A 20738-nucleotide genomic window follows, 5' to 3' on the forward strand; every position below is an offset into this window, starting at 1 on the left:
GGCTGGGGGCATGGGTCAAGTTCATTGGAATGAGACTGAAAGAGCGACTTCTTCAAGGTTACACAGCGAGGAAGTGACACAGCCATGATTTCAATGAGGCTGTCTGGCTCCAAGTCTGTGTTCAGTCTAACTTATCACCTCACAAAGAATATACAAAGAATTCTTATACAAAGAATAAGATGGATTCAAGGAACTCACATACTAATGGGTGATGCCAGCAAATAAATTCACAATTGCAACACACGTTACAGACATCTATTGAGTACCTTCTATGTAACCATGCTAGGCAAAGGGAATACAAAAGAAGAGAAATTAAGCTCCTCTCTTTTCATGAAGGCCAAAGAGTCTAGTTAAGCAGAGAATAGCAATAGCAATACATGCAACTGCTAAAACATGGGTCTGTCTAGAATGCCAGGAAGCATGGGGAGACTGGTTGTAGGAAGTCAGAGAAAGTTCCTCAGAGGGCTTGAGTGGAGACTGGAAGGCTTACAATTCAGTGGGCAGGGCTATGGGTACTACACAGAATCATGATCTTGGCTAGCATTTATTAAGCACTTATAGTGTGACAGGCACTGTTCCATTAACTCAATCGTCACAACAATCCCCCATTCTACAAACAAAGACATGGACGGAGAGAGGTGAAGAATTTTGCCAAGATAACACAACACAGAAGTGGCAGAGCCAGAATTCAAATACAAGTTGTTTAGTACCAGAGCCCAAGCACTTAACCATTACATAATACCGTCTCGTTATAAAGGGAACTCCAAACCTGCTGAAATCAGAAAAGTCTTCCGAGAGGAAGTAACATTCCAAAAAGATCTCGGAGTTCAGCCATTGAGTAAGGGGTTATCGGGCTAAGGGAATATGAGCCAAGGCATACAGGCTAAAAGAGGAGTGCTTTCAAGGAAAAATGGCTACTTCTGGTAGCTAGAGGTTGGGGTGGATGTTGGGGGATGATGAGCTCCACTAAAAGAGTAGGCAGGGAGCGCATTTGAATCTGGGCTTGTTGGTTTCCAAGGAGGGGACACAAGAGTTCAAGGATGGGTAGGCATCCCATGGCTATCCAAGGACAAGAAACTAATCAGAGCCTGGATGCATGTGGAGCTGCTCCCTCTTCTGTGGGAGGGATGCCTCATGCTCAGCTTCCACTCTGTTCCCTGAGTCACAGAACAGTGGAGGTGGCCTGAATCAGGATGAGGCCATTGGTGCTGCAGAGCAGGAGCTGAATGAGACTAATTTGACTTGAACATGAGGGACCAGTGAAGGTGACTGTTGGGTTCCTAGCTTGTCTGTACTGCAGAAACGAGAACAAAGGGAGGAGCAGGTTTGGAGGATGTTATGAACTGAATTGTGTTCCCCCTCCCCAAATTCATGTGTTGAAGACCTAACTCCCAGTGTAGCTATATTTGGAGACTGGGCTTTTAAGGAGATAATTAGGTTCAATGACGTCTTAAGGGTGGGCCCTGATCCAACAGGACTGCTGTTCTTATAAGGAGACACCAGATATCTCTATCTCTTTCCACACACAAATAGAGAAGAAGCCATGTGAGGATACAGAGAGAAGGCAGCTATCTACAAGCCAGGAGGAGAGGTCTCACCAGAAAACAACTCCGACAGAACCTTGATCTTGGACTTCCCGGCCCCCAGAACTGTGAAAAAATAAATTTTTGTTGTTTAATCCACCCAGTCTGTGGTATTTTGTTATGGCAGTCTAAACTATTACGAAGGGAAAGACAATTCATACTTGGACGAAGATATGCTAGAGGGATTTAAAGCAAGTCTTTAGTTAGAATTGGTGCTTCAGTAGAAGTAGCAGGTATGAAGGAGTATGAAAGAGAAGGAAGAGATGTCCAGTTTTGTATCTTGGATAAAGGGTGAATTGCAGTAACTTTCACTGAGTCTGAAATTTGGGAGATGGACCTGGTCAAACATTGAAGGCATATTTAGGATTTCTTGGTTGTAAGCAAGAGAAATTTAAGTCATGGGTGGCTGCACAGGGACTATAATGGAAGTGGAACCTCACTGAAAACCAAGGTCAGGATTCTTGGAGCATCAGGCTTCCTGGAGGCCAGATTGGAATGTGAGTCTTGATGTAGAGTAGTGCCTACCTGTGCCCACCACCCCCACCACCAAGGCTCTCAGCAGGAGCAGGAGTCAGGAGCACAACTGGGCTGCCTCAGTGGCTCTGAAGACACGATGAAGAATGTTGGGAATTTATTTTTTGTCGTTGTTTTAAGGAGGGCACAGCTTACAGTGGCCCATGCGGGGATCAAACCGGCAACTTGGTGTTATTAGAGCCACATTCTAACCAACTGAGCTAACTGGTCACCCTCAAATGTTGGGAATTTAGACGAGAGTCAAGATTATGGGGAGATCAGACTTCTCACTACGACTGGCTGACTTAACTTCAGTCATAATTCCTAGATAGACTGGCTCAGGAGTTTAAATCCAAGCTTCTGATTAGCCTACAGATTGGTTGTCCAGGAACCTATCCCAGATGCAATCAGTTAGGGCTGGTGGTCATGTGATGGAACTTGACATCTGTCCCTTCCTCAGTGGCTGTGAGCGTCCACTGCCTTTCTAAGGCAGCATTCCTTAGAAGGTCTGGCAGTATAACTGAAATATCTAGAATGGAGGCTGGGAGTGGTAGGAAGATCATTCTTGTGGTTTTTTAGGCTTATTGGGTACATTTGTAAAATATGCATATATCATTTTAGTTCAGTTTTTTTCAACAAATGAACTCTACTTTACATTTATATTCTTTACTCATTTAATAAAAGGCCTTTGGGCCTGCCTGGTGGCTCAGGCGGTTAGAGCTCCATGCTCCTAACTCCGAAGGCTGCCTGTTGGATTCCCACATGGGCCAGTGGGCTCTCAACCACAAGGTTGTCAGTTCGATTCCTCGACTCCTGCAAGGGATGGTGGGCAGCGCCCCTTGCAACTAAAATTGAACACGGCACCTTGAGCTGAGCTGCCGCTGAGCTCCCAGATGGCTCAGTTGGTTGGAGTGCATCCTCTCAACCACAAGGTTGCTGGTTGACTCCCGCAAGGGATGGTGGGCTGTGCCCCCTGCAACTAGAAAATGGCAACTGGACCTGGAGCTGAGCTGCGCCCTCCATAACTAAGACCGAAAGGACAATAAGTTGACTTGGGAAAATGTCCTGGAATGTCCCCAGTAAAGTCCTGTTCCCCTTCTCCAACAAAATCTTAAAAAAAAAAAAAAAAAAGGCCTTGGAGCTCATTCCACTCAGTATTCACAAGCCTGCATTATACTTTGTATCTACAGCTACTATTCTCTTGAATAGATGAGACATTATTTATTCACCATCCACCTCTAGAATTAGATTGGATCCGATGATGCTTTATTACAAATAATGCTTCAAGAACATCCTCATACATTGTTCTTTGTGTGCAGCCTAGATTCCTAGAAATGAATTGCTGGGTTGAAAGGGATGTGCATTTTGTGTGCTGATAGCTATTGCCAAATTGTCCTCTAAAAGGACTGTATCAATTTATACTTCTAGCAATAGAGGATACATGTGCTTATTTCTTCATATCTGTACAAATGTTTCTTAAACTATTCTGAGTCATAGGCCCCTTTAGATTCTGTTCAAAGCTATGAATCCTTGTTCCAGGAAAATATACAGATGTACATATATAGAACATTTTGCACACAATTTTTGCAGCTTTACAGACCACTTGAATACCACCCAGGAACCCCAAGACTTTATATTAAGGACCCCTGAATATTCACAGACATGTGTGAATGGGTCTTCCAGTCTAGAACAGTGGCTCTCAATCTTAGCTGCACATTTGAATCACCCAGAGAGCTTAGGAAAATCCCCATGCCTAGGCCACTTCCCAGATCAATTGGATCAGATTCTCTAGAGAAAGGATCTAGGCATCAGTATTTTTTGCAAGTTTTCCAGGTGATTCTAACATGCACTCAATGGTAAGGAGAGGCCTGTAGAAGGGTAAAAAGAAGTAACTGGGAGACAGAAAACCAGAGAGTGTACAAGTGGCTCTCAGGGGCCTCAGACCTGACTGCAGGCTCTTTTGTTTTAAGAAGTCAGAGAGGGTGGGATGGGGATCTGGCATCGATACGTTTTCATTGGAAAAACGTTCAAAACGCAAAAGTAGAGAGAATACCATGTGACCTAAGTTAAACACTTTTTAGAATTTTGCCTTATTTGCTCTGTTTCTTGGGGAGAGTGTGGCGAGTGCTAACATTTCTCTCTTATTCAGTGGCTTTGGTACTTTATAAAAGCTCCCCCTAGTGATTCTAAGGTGTGGTCAAGGTTGAGAGTCACTGTGCAGTGTGAAGCCTGGCAAAGAGAAGGAAACCAGGGGTGAAGAGTAGAAGAAGAAAAGTCAAATGCAACCTGAGAACTTGCCACTTACCACCAAAGGACAAAGGTCAGTGCCCCATCCTGTGACACTGAGAGTAGGGCCTGGCCGTCAGGGTCAAAAGCAGTGATAGTTGGTTTCACGCTGCAACGGTGGGAGGACACTTCATGAAGAAACAGGATTTGGAGCTAGGCATTAAAGAATCAACACAATTTAGGGGGGGAAGAGAGGAGACATTTTCTAGTCAGAAAGGAAGCTAGTTGTTAGGGCTGATTCAAGCCTCCTCACAACTCCTCCATCACCGGCTCAGCCATAGTCATATGAAAGATTCCTTCCCCTGGTCCTACTGAATTGACTCAATGAGGCTCACTGGACTCCACGCCCTCAACCTCTATCCTCATCTTTCCTCCTTTCCTGGGTTGATTCTTCCCTTTGGATATGTTTATCTTTCTCCTAGGCCAGTGGTTTTCAAAGTGGAGTTCCGGGAACTAGCAGCATCAGCATACCCTGAGCCATTGCACATTCGCAGGTCCCACTATGGACCTGCTGCTTCAGACATCCTGGTGGGCCCAGCACTGCGTTTTGACAAAGCCCTCCAGGGGATTCTGATACACACTCAAGTTTGACGATCAGTGTCCTGGGGACTCCCAGCCATGTTTCTGCCCTTTCCAGCACTGTTCCCTCTGGAGCCCACTCCCACACAGGGATGGATTCCTGTAAGGAAGATGCAATGAAGAACATTGGGAAATTAGACGGGGGCCAAGATCCCAGGGAATTTGCACTTGAAACTAAAGAAAGGAGCTGTGGTGACTTTTTGACCAGAGGAGGAAGAGTATTAAAATGGTGTTGGAGACCACGTAAAAGCATTTTAAGAATGCAAATTGACCCTGATGCCCCTCAAAATTGTAGACAAAATTGTGCTTGTGCATCTTCTAAGGAAGAGGTTTCATAACTTGCCTTCAATTTTCAAATAATTCATGGCCCCCAAATGATTTAGTAATCAATCACTGCTAGAGAGGAAACTATTTTATTGCTTGCTAAATTATATTAGCTTTTGAGGCAGCGTTTCTCGGGGTGTGTTGTTGGATTAGTATTAAACTGTTTGAGCTGTGTGTTTAAAAAATGTACATTCTTGGGCTGTACCTTAGACCTACTAAATCAGAATCTCTGGAGCTGGCCCCTAAGAATCTGCATTTTAAAAGAAGTTCCCTAGGTGATTCTGGTTGGTTCTGATGCCCTCTCAAGTACACAAACCGCCTCAGGCTTTAATCTAAAAAGCCAATAATTCCAGGAAAGCTAAATTAATAGTGAATTTAGAAAGCATGTGAGCCACTAAAACATGGAGCTGAGGCACAAAAAGCCTTTCAATGACCAAAATACCACAGAACTGGGAACATTAGCCCGAGCAAACACTTGCCTGGCATTTCACTGATCATCCATTTAAAGCTGTATTCTCTATGCTTTACCAGATGGACAGCAAAAAGGACCTGAATGGAGGTTCAGTCCTCAAACTCTGACAGTCCAACTCAACTTCCTAGAGGTGAAGAAGAGATTAATGTGTGTTTTCTGTAGCAGATGGAAATAAGGGAACTACAAGAAAGGCAGAAGGCAAACTATTGACCACAGGGACCTACTGAAATTTCACCCCTCTCTGGAGTCAGGCCAGGCGTGTTCCTGGAGAGAATCTTCGGCTCTTCCTGCCTCTTTGCATGTGCTTCGCAGAGTTCGCCAAAAATCCACTGATGACATATTTTGAATTATGGATTTTGAAACATGTAGTACTTACACAGTAAACCATGTGAGATGGAATTCATAGAAATACACTTGGATGTAAAGAGGATTATTTTTGTTTTTGTTTTTGTTCTCCCCTGGGCAGTGGAAATAGAACTGAAGGACTTGTCTGGTTAAGAAAATGTGTGTGCTCTAGAGTCCCACCCTCAGTAGCTGTGTGATGTTGGGCAAGTTATTTAATCTCTCAGGGTTTCTACTAATCTGGAAAAGAGGAACAATCCTCACACATACTCATGAGAATGACTTAAGAGTGTTAACATAAAAGACCAGACCCGCAGCAAGCACTCACTAAATGTTAACAAGTAAGAAATATGGTGCATATATATATATATATATATATATATATATATATATGCACCAGATTTCTGTAATTTCCAAACCTTCTGCAATGAAGACTGACTTCTTTTATAATCAGAAAAGAATGATAAACCACAGCTTTTCTTGTTTTTCTTTTTATATTTTAGGGGCTAAGACATAAAGAGAGAAAAGATAGGAAAACAAACAGATGCAATTACTATCAAGGGAGTCTGTTTTTATTTGGAGTAATGACAACATGTGACCCTCGGGGTACCCTAATCAAAGCACAGACTGCAGGAAGAGTAAACATGAAAAATTATGAGTGCTATTGGTATCAACCGTGCCCTGGCTCTGCTCATTTAGATCCCAAAATAGAGGGATTAGGTCACAATGTGGCCTGCTCTCTGCCCCCCTCCAAGGCTGCCCTCTTCCATCAGGTACAAAGCCTGGATCTCCGGCATCAAATTAAAGAAATAGAACAAACCCATCCCAGGGCTTCTTTAAATATTCAGATAAACCCATGTGCCCCTACCAGTTAAATTAAGCTTTCCTAAGAAAAAGTAAGTCAATTAGTTCAAAATGTGGGTTAGTGCTTCTGGGTATTTAAAAGGGGATTTTTTTTCTTTTCTGTTTTAGTTCATTTAGAAACATAGCCACGGGGCAGGTACATACCCACTCGTCAGTACATCCTGTGAATTGCCACAACATACCTAGATACTAATTTCTGATATCTAGAGCTTCAAAATCTGGTCCTTAAACTTTCTCAAAGTCATGAAGATATCGAAATAGGAGATTTAAAATGGATCTTATTTTGTCCTTTTATCTTCACCATCATTTATCGCTATTCATCAAAGAGCACTTGACATTGCTATACAACATGGCTCTCCCTAATTGAACTTCCTCCTTCCTTCATCCAACAAATACTTACAATCTAAACTTTTGTAAACAAAGGTAGGTCTCCAAGACATTGTGAAATGTAGTTCTAGAGCACACTTTGTGATGTGTACTGTAAAACTCATTTGTTCAAGTTATCTAGATGCAATAAACCAAATTTTACCAAAATACAAACAAGATATTCCTTAAGAAGATGAATTTCCAGAAACAAATTTCTGGGTAATAGAATGTGAATATTTTTATGGTTTTTGAGAGGTTGCCTATTGCTTCCTTAAAAGGCTATCTTACTTGATACTGACAATAAAAAAAATATGAGAATAACATTTTCATACCATTATTTGAATATAAAGTGTTGGGTTTTTTTTCTTTACATTTTTGTTGTTTTATTTGCTTTTACTAACTTAATAGGCTTTAAAAAAATGTAGCGGGTAGTTTCAGGAACATTTTGTTCTGAGACAATTGTAAAAGTCTCCTCCATTATTTAAAATATATGTATTTGTTACATGACATTAGCACATATCTTTATCTCCTTTCCCACCTTAATTAGTATTGCAATGGCATTGAAATAAATGATCTTTAATAATAGGACTAACATCCGCTTTAATACCACATGCCCTTTAAAAATGCATGACTAGGAGATAAAGAAACCATTATCATTATTAATTTTACATTTAACTTTGACAGCCTTCACATTTGACTTCTTTACTAACCAAGTAAAGTTTCATTATCAGAATATTATAACAGAGATAGCACACTTTTAAGCTACACAAAAACACAATTGACTTAGGAAAACTACACTCCCCTCACACATTACTTGTTTTCAAAACACCTAGGAGAGTGGGGGTAGGTGATTATTAGGTAAAAAGGTAAAGAATTATAGTTATCAGGTAGCAATAAGAAACTAAAAATTCTACTCTTGTCAATCACAGTGTTAAGTTCAAGCTGACCTGTTTTTTAACAAAGCATCAAAGATAAAAATAGGTAATACCCTCCTTTCCCCCAGGAGATTTAGGCAGAACAGCCCAGGATTTTAGTAGAAAACACCTCTAGTCTGGTTGGGTTTGTGGGTATTCCTTTTGCCTCTAAACTCTTTATTGTCATTCTTTTAAGACACAAATGGTTCCCTACTTCCAATAGTCCAGGAAAACAGTACCAGTGTTTTTAGGTGCCAAGTGACAAAGGTGACACTCTTTCTTAGGCCACTTCTGCTGTGCTCACAAGTCTAAGGCCTTATGTTAGTACTATTCTGGCTTTCCAAGATTCCCAAATCAAATGACATACAGAACTACTTTAAAGATGGCAAATAGTTCCCTTGTTGTTTTTTCTGTTGTTGTTGTTTTTTTTTTCATTCTTTGGTTCCTAGAAGCTGAATGTGGTTGGGTAAGTGGCTCAAGCGTGGGATATGGACCCAAACTTTCCTGCCTTACCTAAGTCTGGGAGACTTTGAGCAAATGCCTTAAACTTTGTGAGCCTTCTGACCTTGGGTTGCTTGTTTATAATCAAGCCTGGAAAATATTAGAGCATTAACAAGGAAAGGCTAACAATTGGATGCTTACTAATGTTCCAGACACTAATGTTCCATCCTTTACTCATATTAATCCATTTAATTCTCACAACAATCCTATGATGCAGGGGTTTTTATTATCATCCAGATAATAAAATAATGAGAGAAGTGAGATATAAAAGAGGGTGGCTGGTAAGACCAAAGAAGGAGTCAAACACAGGCAGTCTGGTTTCAAAGATGACTTTTAACCAGTCTGCAACATACCTTTTGTGGACATACCTTTCCATGTCCAAGGCTCTCTCTCCACACATAAACATCTGTAGGTTTATTGAGTGTCTACTATGTGCCAGCTCTATGCTAAAATATGCTAAGGAACTGTACTGGAAATGAATCAGAGGTGCAGTAATAAATAAGACACAGTTTCTGCTCTTGTGGAGTTTTGTTTACTTCCACTTTGTAGAATTAGATTACATAGGTTTTGTTGCCATCTGAGTTCAGAAAAACTACTCAAGATGGTCTTCAACTGAATTCAACAATTTAGTACTGAAACTCTGAAATAAAGATATGTCATAATAGCTTCAATTGGAATTCATATTTTACCTCCAAAATACTTTATGAATCTTTTAGTGATCAAGAGAGCCTGACTTAAAGGTAATGAACTAAAAACAAGTTATAAACTAAAAAGGGACTTAAAGTGATGAACTAAATGCTTTTTCTGGGGGGCAGAGGCCCCCCAAAAGCCACATAATTCCTTGAATCTCTCAGTTTAAATCCTCCCCTACCCACTTCTCTTAGTACATAGATACCTCCGTTCCCTGGTCACTCACTCTATTTCTGCAATAATTTCCTACAATGTGTTCTACTAGAAAGGGAATTCACAGTACGGAAATATAAACCAAAGCAGTCATTACATTCATGTTCACTTGCAAACAATAATGTTGCCTTGTTCTGATTTTTTTCTGAGTTTTTTCTATTTAAAAAAAAAGGTTTTTTTAAGTTTATTGGGATGACAATGGTTAGTAAAGTTATATAGGTTTCAGGTGTACAATTCTGTAATACACCATCTATACATCACATCGTGTGTTCACCACCTAGAGTCCGTTCTCCTTCCATCACCATATATTTGTCCAAGAATTTGGGTAGCGTCCTGATTTTTAAGATAGAAATTCAGATTCATGATATTTTAGATTTTTCACACAAAAAAAAGTTTCTTGCTAAATATAGGATTTCACTAAACACAGATCCTGTTCATTCATTTGTTCAAGGTAAACAACTGGATTGCTCACCAGGTCCCAGGTAGCAGCCTAAACCACAAAGGTATATTGGTTTAGTACAGGCAGATGAAAAGCAACTGTATCAATTACATAACAGATAATGCTCAGAAGATTGGAAGCCAAAAGGAGAAAGAGCTGAATGTTTCTTGAGAGCATAACCTTTAATAAATTGTGAACCTGAAAATGGGAGTAGGTGGGTTATAAACTGAGGACGAAACATTTGCAGTTTTTCTTTCCAAAATAGCCATGTCACTACTTTTAAGTAATCTAAGAAATGAAGAAACACACATATATAGTGGCTACTTTATAATGATGACAAAAGAGACAAAAATGTGCAGCATCCTATTGAAATTGTAACCATCTTAGCATAGCTTAAAGACTTCTAAGAGTTAAAAAAATTCAATAAATGTTCCATAAGGTACTGGAATTGTTTTTTATACAAAGAAGCTTTGCATTCTGCACAAGAAGTAAAGAAAGCTTCCTTATAAAGGAGAGACTGGCAGTTGTCAGTTAAGTGGTGGGCTGAATGGACTTCATGATAGGGCAGAATCAAAGTGAAGGAATCCTGGATGGGGTCGATAGGCAGAAGTCAACCAATGTGGCCTCTCCAATAAAATAAAAAGAAAGTTTTTGATTTCTTTCAGTTTGGAATTGAGTTTATGGAACCACATGATGTTTTTAAGGGATCACTTATTAAACCTTTATGAACTCAACTATAATTTTGTATTGTGTTTTAAAAATTTAGCAACATTTTTTTTTTTTTTTTGGTCAGGGAACAGGGGAGGTTTATAACTGCTTTTTTTTTTTTTCTGGGTGTTCTTCCTGGTAAATACTGTAGGTATTAATCTGAAGAGGTCTTTCCCAATATTTGATGAAGTATCATTATGGAGCAAAGAATTTCGGTAACGTTGCAGGAGGTGGTGCCACGAAACAGATTCACAGTCGCCCTATAATCAGGCCAAGGCACACTTTCCAGGGTGCTTTTTTCGTATCTAACGTAAGCGGGGGTCTCGCCTGTGGTTTGCAAACTGTTCAGGCAGCATCTGAAACTGTTGTTTTTCCAAGTCCGTTAAAAAGTTACTATGCTTGGGGTTTTCTTGTTCTGCTATTCCCCACCCCCGCCCCCCTGACTTTTTCCAGTGGAGACCTGCCCTGGGGGTTATTTTGTCCTGGGAGCACAAAACTATTTTCTTTTCTGGAAATAAGTTGACGTCAACTGGGAGCTGTTTTTGGTTGCTTTGTTTCCCGGAGCGTCTAACCCAGCACACCGCCTCCGGCAAACTGCGAGCAATTCAAAGCAGCTCTCGGGGCAGGGAGGGGAGCTGGGGGACGGAGGGACTCCCACTGCCCGCGGAAGTGGGGAGACCCGGGGAGCGGCTTCAAACTCCTGGGCTGGAGCGTGGGCCTGATTCCCCAGGCGGAGCTGGGAGCACAGTCCCTTGGTTCACTGCGCTCGCGGTGAGGGCCGCGGGGGAGCAGCCCCTGGTAGGTAACTTGACTGGCGCCCACCTGAGTTCTCTCGCTGAAATTCTCGCCCTAGCGTTCCGGCGGCCAGAAAACCTGGGCGCATCCCGGGACAAAGGGCCAGCCCTCCAGAAGTAACCGTGTGCGACTGGTGTGTGCCAGCTCGAGTGCGCGGGTCCGCGTGTGTAACTTAGCTGCCTACTGCCCTGGGCTCCGGGGGGGAAAAACAAAACAAAACACGCCTTTCTATATATTTTGAGGGGTGCGGTGGGCAGTGCAGTTTGAACAAAGCCGGCTGCACCTTGGGGACGATTCCCGAGGAGTGTGACCTCCGGATTCCTCGCCTCGCGTGATGGTTTTCTGCGCAGAGCAGCAGGGAGTGTGTGTGTGCGTGTGTGTGTGTGTGTGTGTGTTTCCCCGAGGAGCAGGAGGGGGCCCGCGAGGCAGGGACCTGCTGTAACTTGTTCTCACCTGGCGTTGTTTCCCCAACGCTCCTCGGCGTCCAAGGCCTGGAGGCATGCGGAGGGCGAGGACTGATCTCTAGAGAAGACACCATCAACTCCCACTTAGACGCCCACGCGGCCCCGAGACCTGTCCTCCTTCCTCCCTTTTTTTTTTTTTTTAATTACAAATTGACGGATGGGTTTCTATTGATGCGTAAAATTATAAACTGCTGGAAAGCAAGACAGAGGGCCGGGGAGAGGGAAATGGACAATTGACAAGACTCCCACAGACGAACTGCAGAGAATTCGGACTGGGAGACAAATCTGAGGACGCACTCGTGCTGGCAAGGCTGCCTCACAGAAGGGCCGCCCGGCCCGGGGTCGCAACGTGGGGACCTGACTCCATCGGTTCCCCCTAGTCTCTGAGGCTCGGAGCTGGCCCGCGCGCCAGGCTGCCCGAAAGAGGAGAAAGTTAGGATGCAGTGCGAGCTCCGGAGGTGGCCGGGCTGTGCCGCCGAGTAAACAGCCGAGATCTCTGGCGTCTCTGGGGACGCTGCCCCTGGGCCCGCGGAGCAGGAGGCGGCGACGCGAGGACGCGCACAGAGCCTGGGCGCGCCGGAGGCGGGCGTTTGGCTGGAAGTGGGACAGTGTCTCCTATGGGAAAGCGGGACCCGGCGAGCTCTTTGGCTGCTTTTCCAGTTTCGGAGGTGCCCGCCCCCGCGCGCCGGAGGCAGCGCAGCCCGGAGGGCGAACGAATGGCGGTTGGCAAACTTGGAACGAGAGAGCGCTGGTGATCCGAATTGCCGGAATTGTGACGGCAGCGGGGGCGGCCGAGACCCAAGTTCACTTTTTCCGCCCGCCCGCCTCGCGGGCCTTAGGGACCGGCATTGCTCTAGCTCCTACCAGGTGGAGCGCCTCGCTAGAGGGAGTTGTGTGAATTTGCTCCGAGGCAGGGCGGGCGATGACCTGGGCGGGTGGGGAGGGGTCCCTGGGGTCCCGAGAGCCTCTCCCCGCGTCTCCCCTCCTACCTGCCCCTCCCAAGTCTTTCTTTCTCGCTCCTTCCCCAGGCTGGCTGGACCCGCGCGGACTTGCCCCAAACCTACGGGGAGCGCCCCAGGTCTTTAATGACAGCTTAAAAGTGGCTGTTGGATAAGTCGAAAGGGAAGAGGCTGAGGTGGGGCGTGTTTCGCTCCTTTGCAAGAGTCGGAAAGGGAGCTGGGAGCTGTGCGGCTGGCCCCAGGCCCCCGCGCCTCGCCGCCAGCAAGTAGGTGGGGGAGCCGCCGCCGCCGCCAGCCCAATCCCGCTCCCAAGCCTCGCCCGCTGCGCCCTGGCCGCGGGCGCAGAGAGGGTGCGGGGCCTCGCAGAGCCTCCTCCACCCTGCTCATTAACCTGCCTGCTCCACTCCGCTCCGGGCGGCCACAGACACGGGCTTCTCAAAGCAACACCCGAGGCCCGCCAGGCGCAGCCGCCTCCCTGAACCCCCGGCTCCGGGGGGCAATGAAGGGGCGGTGGAAGGGGCACTGCTCCTCGGGCATTACTTAGAGAAGCGAGACCGCCCCGCCCTCCCGCCGGCCCACCCTCTCTCCCGCCCGGGCCCGCGCGCCACTCAGCCAGAGGGTAAGTTGGGAGTGTTTCACCCCCACCGACAGCTCTCCCTCCCGCCCCCCCTTTTTTCCCTTCCAAGTTTTCTTAGGAGTGGGGAGAGGGATGGGGGAGGAAGAGGGTCCAGCCAGCCTCCGTCCTTACCCTCTCCCTGCCTAACTTCTTCCCGCCTCCCCTCCATCCCCTGCGCGTCGCTGCCCCTCTGGAGCAGCGCTCCGAACTGACAATTGGAGCGCGGCTCCTTTAAGAGCCCGGCTTTGCCTCCCGGTAGCTGAAGGTCATTAAACACAAAAGCTCTCAGCGCTGCGGTCCAATATAGCGCATGCGCCCTGCCCGAGGACTGGCAGAGAGACGGCAATATGGCGAGAATGCCTGGCAGCGGGGACTGTAACACCAGCGCGGGCGGCAGCGCCAGCGCCGCCGCCGCCGCCGAGAACAATGGGGAGCGGGGCGAGGGCGAGCGCCGAGCTGGGGGCCGCGGCCGCCGCCACGGCCGCCCGCACTACTGCAGCGCGGGAGAGGAGGAGGAGGAGGAGGAGGAGGAGGAAGAGGAGGACGACGAGATCCAAGAGGTGCAGATAACGGGGGACGAGGAGGAGGAGGACGGAGGTGGGGGGCTGGAGGAGGACGAGGAGGAGGAGGAAGAAGAGATGGGGCTGGACTGGGATGAGCCCCTGGAGCCCGAGGACTCGGCCGGGGAGGAGCTGGAGCCCGAGCCGGTCCATATGATCAATATGGACCAGAGCGCGGCGCTGGAGCCCGAGGCGCCGCCGCGACTGCTGGCGCCCCGGGCCCGCGGTGGGCCGCCCGGGGACGGCGGCGAGCTGGACCCCGACGTGCTGCAGCGCCCCGAGCGGGCCCGGCTGAGCGAGAACACCCGGCTGGCCACCCGCTACGCCGTGCGCATCTTCCGGGAGTACCTGAGCGAGAAGGCGCAGAGCCCGGACTTCGAGACCATGGACAAGGGGGCGCTGTGTCGCGTGCTGCGCTCCTTCTACGCCGAGGCCCGCTCCAAAAGCGGCCAGCTCTACAGCAAGTCCTCACTCATCAGCATCCGCAGCTCCCTCAACCGCTACCTCAACGAGCCCCCGTACTGCCGCACGCTCGACCTCACCAAGGACCCGGAGCTGCGCAGCGCCAACCTGACGCTGGCCGCAGTCATCCGCAAGCTCGAGGAGCAGGGCGCCGGGCCCGTGGTGCAGAAGCAAGCCATCACGCGCGCGGACCTGCGCAAGCTCTACACCTCCAGCGTCTTCAGCACCAACACGCCCTTCGGGCTGCTCAACAAGGTCTGGTTCGAGACGTGCATGTACTTCTGCACGCGCGGCCGCGAGAACCAGCGCGAGCTGGAGGAAGACTCTTTTGGGCTGGCCATGGATGAGGACGGCCGCAAGTTCGTCTACTTTAAGTCCCTCGGGCCCTACCACAAGTCGCGCTCGTCGTCGTGGAGCAAGAAGCGCGCCGAAAGCAGCGACGAGGAGAACTTGCCCCGCATGTACGAGACCGGCACCGAGTTCTGCCCCTACGCCAGCTTCGTGAAGTACCTCTCGAAGCGCAACCCCCTCTGCAAGGCGTTCTTCCAGCGGCCCCGGGACCACTGCAGCGAGGGCGATGTGACCTGGTACGAGAACAAAGCCATCGGCAAGAACTTGCTGGGCACCAGGATGCAGATGCTCTCCAAGGCGGCCAAGCTCTCCAAGACCTACACCAACCACTGCATCGGCGCCGTCTCCATCGCCACGCTCAACAGCATCGCGGGCATCGGCACCAAACTGGGCGCGCCCCCCCCGCAGGGCTGCTATGCCGAGGCTCTGAATGGGGCGGCTCGCCACCACTCCCACCACCCCCCTACACATCCCTCCCACCACCACCGCGCCCAGCCGCCCTCGCTGGGGAACACCTATATCCTCCCCAAAGACAGCCAGATCGGGCCCGACGTTAAATCCGAGGCTGCGCCCAAGCGCGCCCTGTACGAGTCGGTGTTCGGGTCGGGGGAAATCTGCGGTCCCTCTTCCCCCAAAAGACTTTGTATCCGCCCCTCGGAACCTGTGGATGCGGTGGTGGTGGTTTCCGTGAAACACGACCCCCTGCCTCTTCTTCCAGAAGCCAATGGGCACAGAAGCACCAATTCTCCCACAGTAGTTTCACCTGCCATTGTTTCCCCCACCCAGGTAACCAAACTAAACTCTATGCATGAAATGTTTCTGTGGTACCACTTCGGGACTAACTTGTGCTAATGGAGGTCTGGGTTGGGGGAAGTTTGAAAAAGTAGCAAATAGACTGAATCGGATTCGCTTTCACCCTTAGCAACTTAACTCTCTTGGGTGCTTTTCAGAAAAGTTTACTCCTCACCTTAAAAGATGTGAGAGGGCAAGCGCCCTAACAATCACGGCTGCGCAGTAACGCTAGAATCTTCCAAGTTCGCAGAACGAGAAGGGTTAGCTTGGCCCTGGCAGCGTCTCCCCATTGAATGCATGAGTTTTATAAAGCAAAGAGTGCAGGAATAGGGCACATATAAAGGAAGCAGTTACTTAAAATATATTTGAATAAAGTAACCATTAAAATACTCTGTTACATATTCACCATAATTTATGAAGTTAGAAAAGCAGTTATAAGTTATTAAATAGAAAACATGCCAATTCCACTTCCTGTTAAGGGGGTGGGGAGTGTAGAGACTGGCAGTTGAGTGCCAGTAACGTGTAGTTGAATGTAAAGTGATTTTGGGGGGAAGCTTCCATAAACTAAGTCAGTTGCTAACATTAGATGGAAAGGGTATCTGTCCTACCAGCCAGGCTCCAAATTAGAGCATGCTCTGTAGTGTCCAGCACTGTGGGCACTGAACATTGCTGTCTTCTCTTAGCCCTACAGAGCTCACTATCTAGGGGGCAGATAAGACTTAGGAATCTAGGTAATTAAGACAAACAGCACCGGAGTGTGGCAAGAACAAATAAGAATAGTAGCTCAAGCTGAGGCACCTTGGGCAAAACAGTTCACCTCTCTGGGCTTCAGTGTCCTCATCATAGATGAGGGAACTGTTTCAACATTAAAATTAGTTTATTCTAAGCAGTGTCAAATTCTAGGTCTAGACTCAGGGCTTAAGTGGATGCTTCATCTTTTGGATACTCTAGGAGCCACAAACCAGAGGTCTTAGGGGACTATGCTCTGTTCTGCAGGCAGGAGTAGCCACTGGAGGTTTTACAATTGTGACCTCCCTGCCATCAAGCAAAAGTAGGAATTTCAGCTGTAAGTCTGGAGGTGTAGTGCAGGCCCTTCAAGGAACAGATGTCAGGTACCTCTGTGCTTTTTCCAAAGTGGAAATTCCAGTTCTGGACAAACTGACCCTTTCAGACGTTTACCAGCTAATCAGCAAGCTTCAAGGCCAACTGAGAAAGGGGCTGTGAATGGTAATATAAACACCAAAGTTCTCTAAAATACACAAGACCTGTAGGCTTTGTGTCTTCCTTTCTGTACTTCTAGTGTGTGTAGTACATTTCTGACAGACCAGGAGATTGCTTTAGGGAGTTGAAAGGGTGAAGAGGAAAATTTTTTCTCTTCTTTGGAGAATTTGGGTTTGTTTTTTCTTTTGAAAGCAAAAATATTCACATTCTTCTGCTAAAGTAAAAACCCTTAAAATGTCGGTTCAGAATAGCATCTGATTAAGAATTAAAAGCCTAAGAAATTTTATTAAAGTATATATCTACTTAGAATAACAGTTTGTCAACTGGCATCTTTCTGTCTGCTGGTTTCTTGACACTAGTGTTATATAGAATCATGCCTTAAAATCCGCAAATGATTGTGGGGTTGTTTTGTTGGTTTTGTTTTATTCTAAGTAATGCCATCACTTTGTCTCAGTCTTATTTTAACTGAGTGAGATAAGTCAGTCCTATAAACCTGAATGCTGATTCTTTTATTATTTTTTTGAGTTGTCAGTTAACTCCCAAGTTAAATATAGATTTGAATGTCCATATGTTGGTTACATTATTATTGTAGCTCTCAAAGATTATCTTAGCTAAGTCCCCTGTAAAAAATACTACAAAAAGTTGTTCTCTTTGCACCTATTTAATAGCAAGCTTTTCACTTAATGTTAGAGTAAATTCTTTTTCCCCTCTTCTTCTGCCTCCCCTCCCCCCACACTCTGGTTCAAACTGTTGTTTCTCAAGTCTAGTTGTGTAGGACACAGCTCCCTGGCCCATGCTGGTATTATGAGCCTTGTGCTCCCCCAGCTGAGGCAGTCGTTCACCGATCCTTTGGTTGGCCACTCACAGTAGCTCTTGCCTGCTGCCAGCCGCTCACAATGGCTGACGGCCACCCACGGCAGCACACAGCCCACGTTGGCCACTGGCCGTTCCTGGCAATCCCTGGCAGCCCACAGCAGCTTAGCTCCAGGGAGAGCTGTTGTTCACAATCTTAGCTGTAGAGGGCACAGCTCACTGCCCCATGTGGGAATTGAACCGGCAACGTTGGCATTAGGAGCCCGGCGCTCCAACCACCTGAGCCACCAGGCTGGCCCGATAATTTATGTATTTATTTATTTATTTTTTAATCAGCATTCAGAAGGTTACAGGAACTCTTTGGTAACTCCTGTAGAACTCTATGAAGTGTGAGCATTCTAAGTATGAAACAAATGTTTAAGTAGAAAGCTGATATTAAACTTTTTGTTCCTATATTTACTAAAGTCACTGTAACAACTGAGGTCCAGGGCATTTCCTGGGGATTAATGGCTGGGGTTACTGTCCCAAGGCATTGCCCTGGGTTGTCAATTCCTGTAGCTGGCCATTAATCCCCAGGAAATGCCATGTATATGTCAAGTTTCAGTCATTATTACTTAATTATAAACATAGACTGTCTACCCTTAATTCTGACTGGACCTCATCAAAGTGGTGTGACACTGAATTCCACTATTGACCATATTATTCTAGACTTCTTAAATTAGTCACACCCTGATGGTTTGCCTCTCTTCTAATATTGCAAGTTTCTCAAAAAATGAGGAGCCTGTTACTTTAAATGCATTGAGTCTTTACTTCTTGAGGGTGTTAATAAGTGTGTCATTTATGGGACTGATTTAAAAAATGAATACACTCAAGGATTAACAGATATGGAATTTGTGCTTTTACTCGTGATGTACGTGGCATTTGTTTTTGGGGGTGGTGATGGATGCTTTAATTGATTCACTTTTTAATTCTCTTGAATGGCTTTCAAAGTAAAGGGTGGTTTTAGTTCCCTTTTTCCTCATGTTGCTGTTGTGATCTAAGATGATCCAGTTATTGAGGCAACAGGAGAGCATTTTAAGAGGAGTAGTAGGCCTAGCCTACATCTTCATAGCTAGCCTCTTTGCATGAAAATGCAGCATTTTTTCTGCCTCAGAGAATAGTACTTCAGCTTAGCTAGGTGATAGAGATTTGTAACTTTGGTCTTTATCATTTACCCAAAAGGAGAATGCTATATTTTATTGGAATTTAGGTTCTAAATATCATAGTTTGTTACTTTAAGTTTTTCTGGATTGTGCCTCTTTCCAGTACCAAACAAAAAATGTGAAAATTGGGGTGGCCGGGTAGCTCAGTTGGTTAGGGCATGGTGCTAGTAACACCAAGGTTGCCGATTTGATCCCTGCATGGGCCACTGTGAGCTGCACCCTCCTTAAAAAAGAAAAAGTGAAAATTAGCTCCCTAAAATACACTTAGAAGCCTTAGGAAGCTAGTGACAAAGCTGCAAGTAAATTCACTTCCTTGACCCTAACCCAGATTATTTCCAGATACACTCTGTAAGTAGGAAATCTGTTAGTGGAAAGATTCTGGAGTCAGTGGTGCACATCCATTGTTTCTGTTTCATTGTCTTCACTGGAGAGTCAGAGTTGGTCCTTAAGTTTCCAAGCTGAAAATTGGAGCAGCTTCCCTGTGGGGCACACAGAGTCGTTCATGACCTTGCTTTCAGGGGAAGCCAGATGCTGATAGCACTAAGTAACCAGCTTTCATTCACATTCGGGTGCTGCAGTGTGGGAAGGGAGAAGGAATACTGCAGCTCTCCATTAGGTTGGTACAAAAGTAATTGCGGTTTTTGCAATTTTAACCTTTTAAACCGCAATTACTTTTGCACCAACCTAATAATAGAAAAAAAAACATGCATTTTATGTATTATTGAAATAATCGCCAGTCTTATTTTGCATTTGGAGACTAGGAGAATGGATACTCTTTTCTACTTAAAGATGGATACAAACTATAAATGTGAAAGGAGTAGTTTGTTTAACAGCTACAGCCATTGTGAGAAAACATTTTTTTTTTGCAATGGTTTTCTGAAGTTATTAGGATTAACTGCTCTGTTCAAAATGGATGTTTTCCTGATTTTTAATGTTATCGTGTGGCTAAGTTCCTTTTTCTGCTGCAGGGATGTTTGCTCTCCTTTATGGAAAGTTCAGATTGGTGGAGAAACTAAATGTCATTAACATTAACTATGTAACTTTTTTCATTCATTCAGGAAACAATTACTGAGCACCTACTAATTTGGCTCTTGTACTAGGAATCTCTATAAATTAATCTGTTTTCCACTTGGCAAGTAGTCTCACTGGCAAGATTTTGGCCTCATTAAGTATTAAAACTAGATCAAAATAAAGAAAGTTAAAAGATATGCACTCAGTGTTTTGCAACAGTCACATTTGGGAAAGAAATCTATACTTTTTACTCTTGGATGTTATATGGGAATCAGTACTCAGGTGTATTATTTTAAATTGATATAAACCCACATGTATGTCAGCTCATTATCTACTAAATCTGATCCAAGAGGGAGGGGGGGTTCACAGTGTGAGGGATATAAATGATGAACGTCTAAGTATTACCTTGTCTTATACACCTTTAACATATAAATTATAAAAAAAAACAAAAATCTGATCCAGGAAAGAGAAGTATTTGCTGCCACAGAGAAAGTGGAACCCATTCATCTAAAACTTAAATCTTTTTGTCACCCTGATTTTAAAATCTGGCTTCCCTAACAAATGTCACCTAAAAGGCTATCTTCTTGTCATTGCAAAAATGGATTTCTAGTAAGAGCCCCTTCATCTAATAGGACCACTAGTTGTACGTGAGACCAGTTAGGCAGGTCCTCACCTTGGCATTGCCCAGTCAAAACTCC

At 45.6% G+C, this 20738-nt stretch overlaps 1 protein-coding gene across 3 annotated transcripts in view; it reads left to right on the plus strand.

Moving 5' to 3' along the window:
- Positions 1–20738, plus strand: part of KCTD1 (potassium channel tetramerization domain containing 1) — a 174116-nt gene that overhangs the window by 68653 nt on the left and 84725 nt on the right. Inside the window, exon 1 of one of the 3 annotated variants that reach the window (XM_081078325.1) lies at positions 6692–13631. The exons of 1 other annotated variant lie outside the window; for it this stretch is intronic. Coding sequence is in view for 1 of the 2 variants with exons in the window: in XM_081078323.1 (XP_080934449.1) it covers positions 13976–15787 (1812 nt within the window). In the remaining variant the exon portion in view is untranslated. Of the gene's footprint in view, positions 1–6691; positions 13632–13718; positions 15788–20738 lie in introns of those variants that run through there. One more of the 3 variants, XM_081078323.1, reaches the window with a different exon arrangement.

This window comes from Rhinolophus hipposideros (genome assembly GCF_964194185.1).
Source record: "Rhinolophus hipposideros genome assembly, chromosome: 17".
Lineage (NCBI taxonomy): Eukaryota > Metazoa > Chordata > Mammalia > Chiroptera > Rhinolophidae > Rhinolophus > Rhinolophus hipposideros.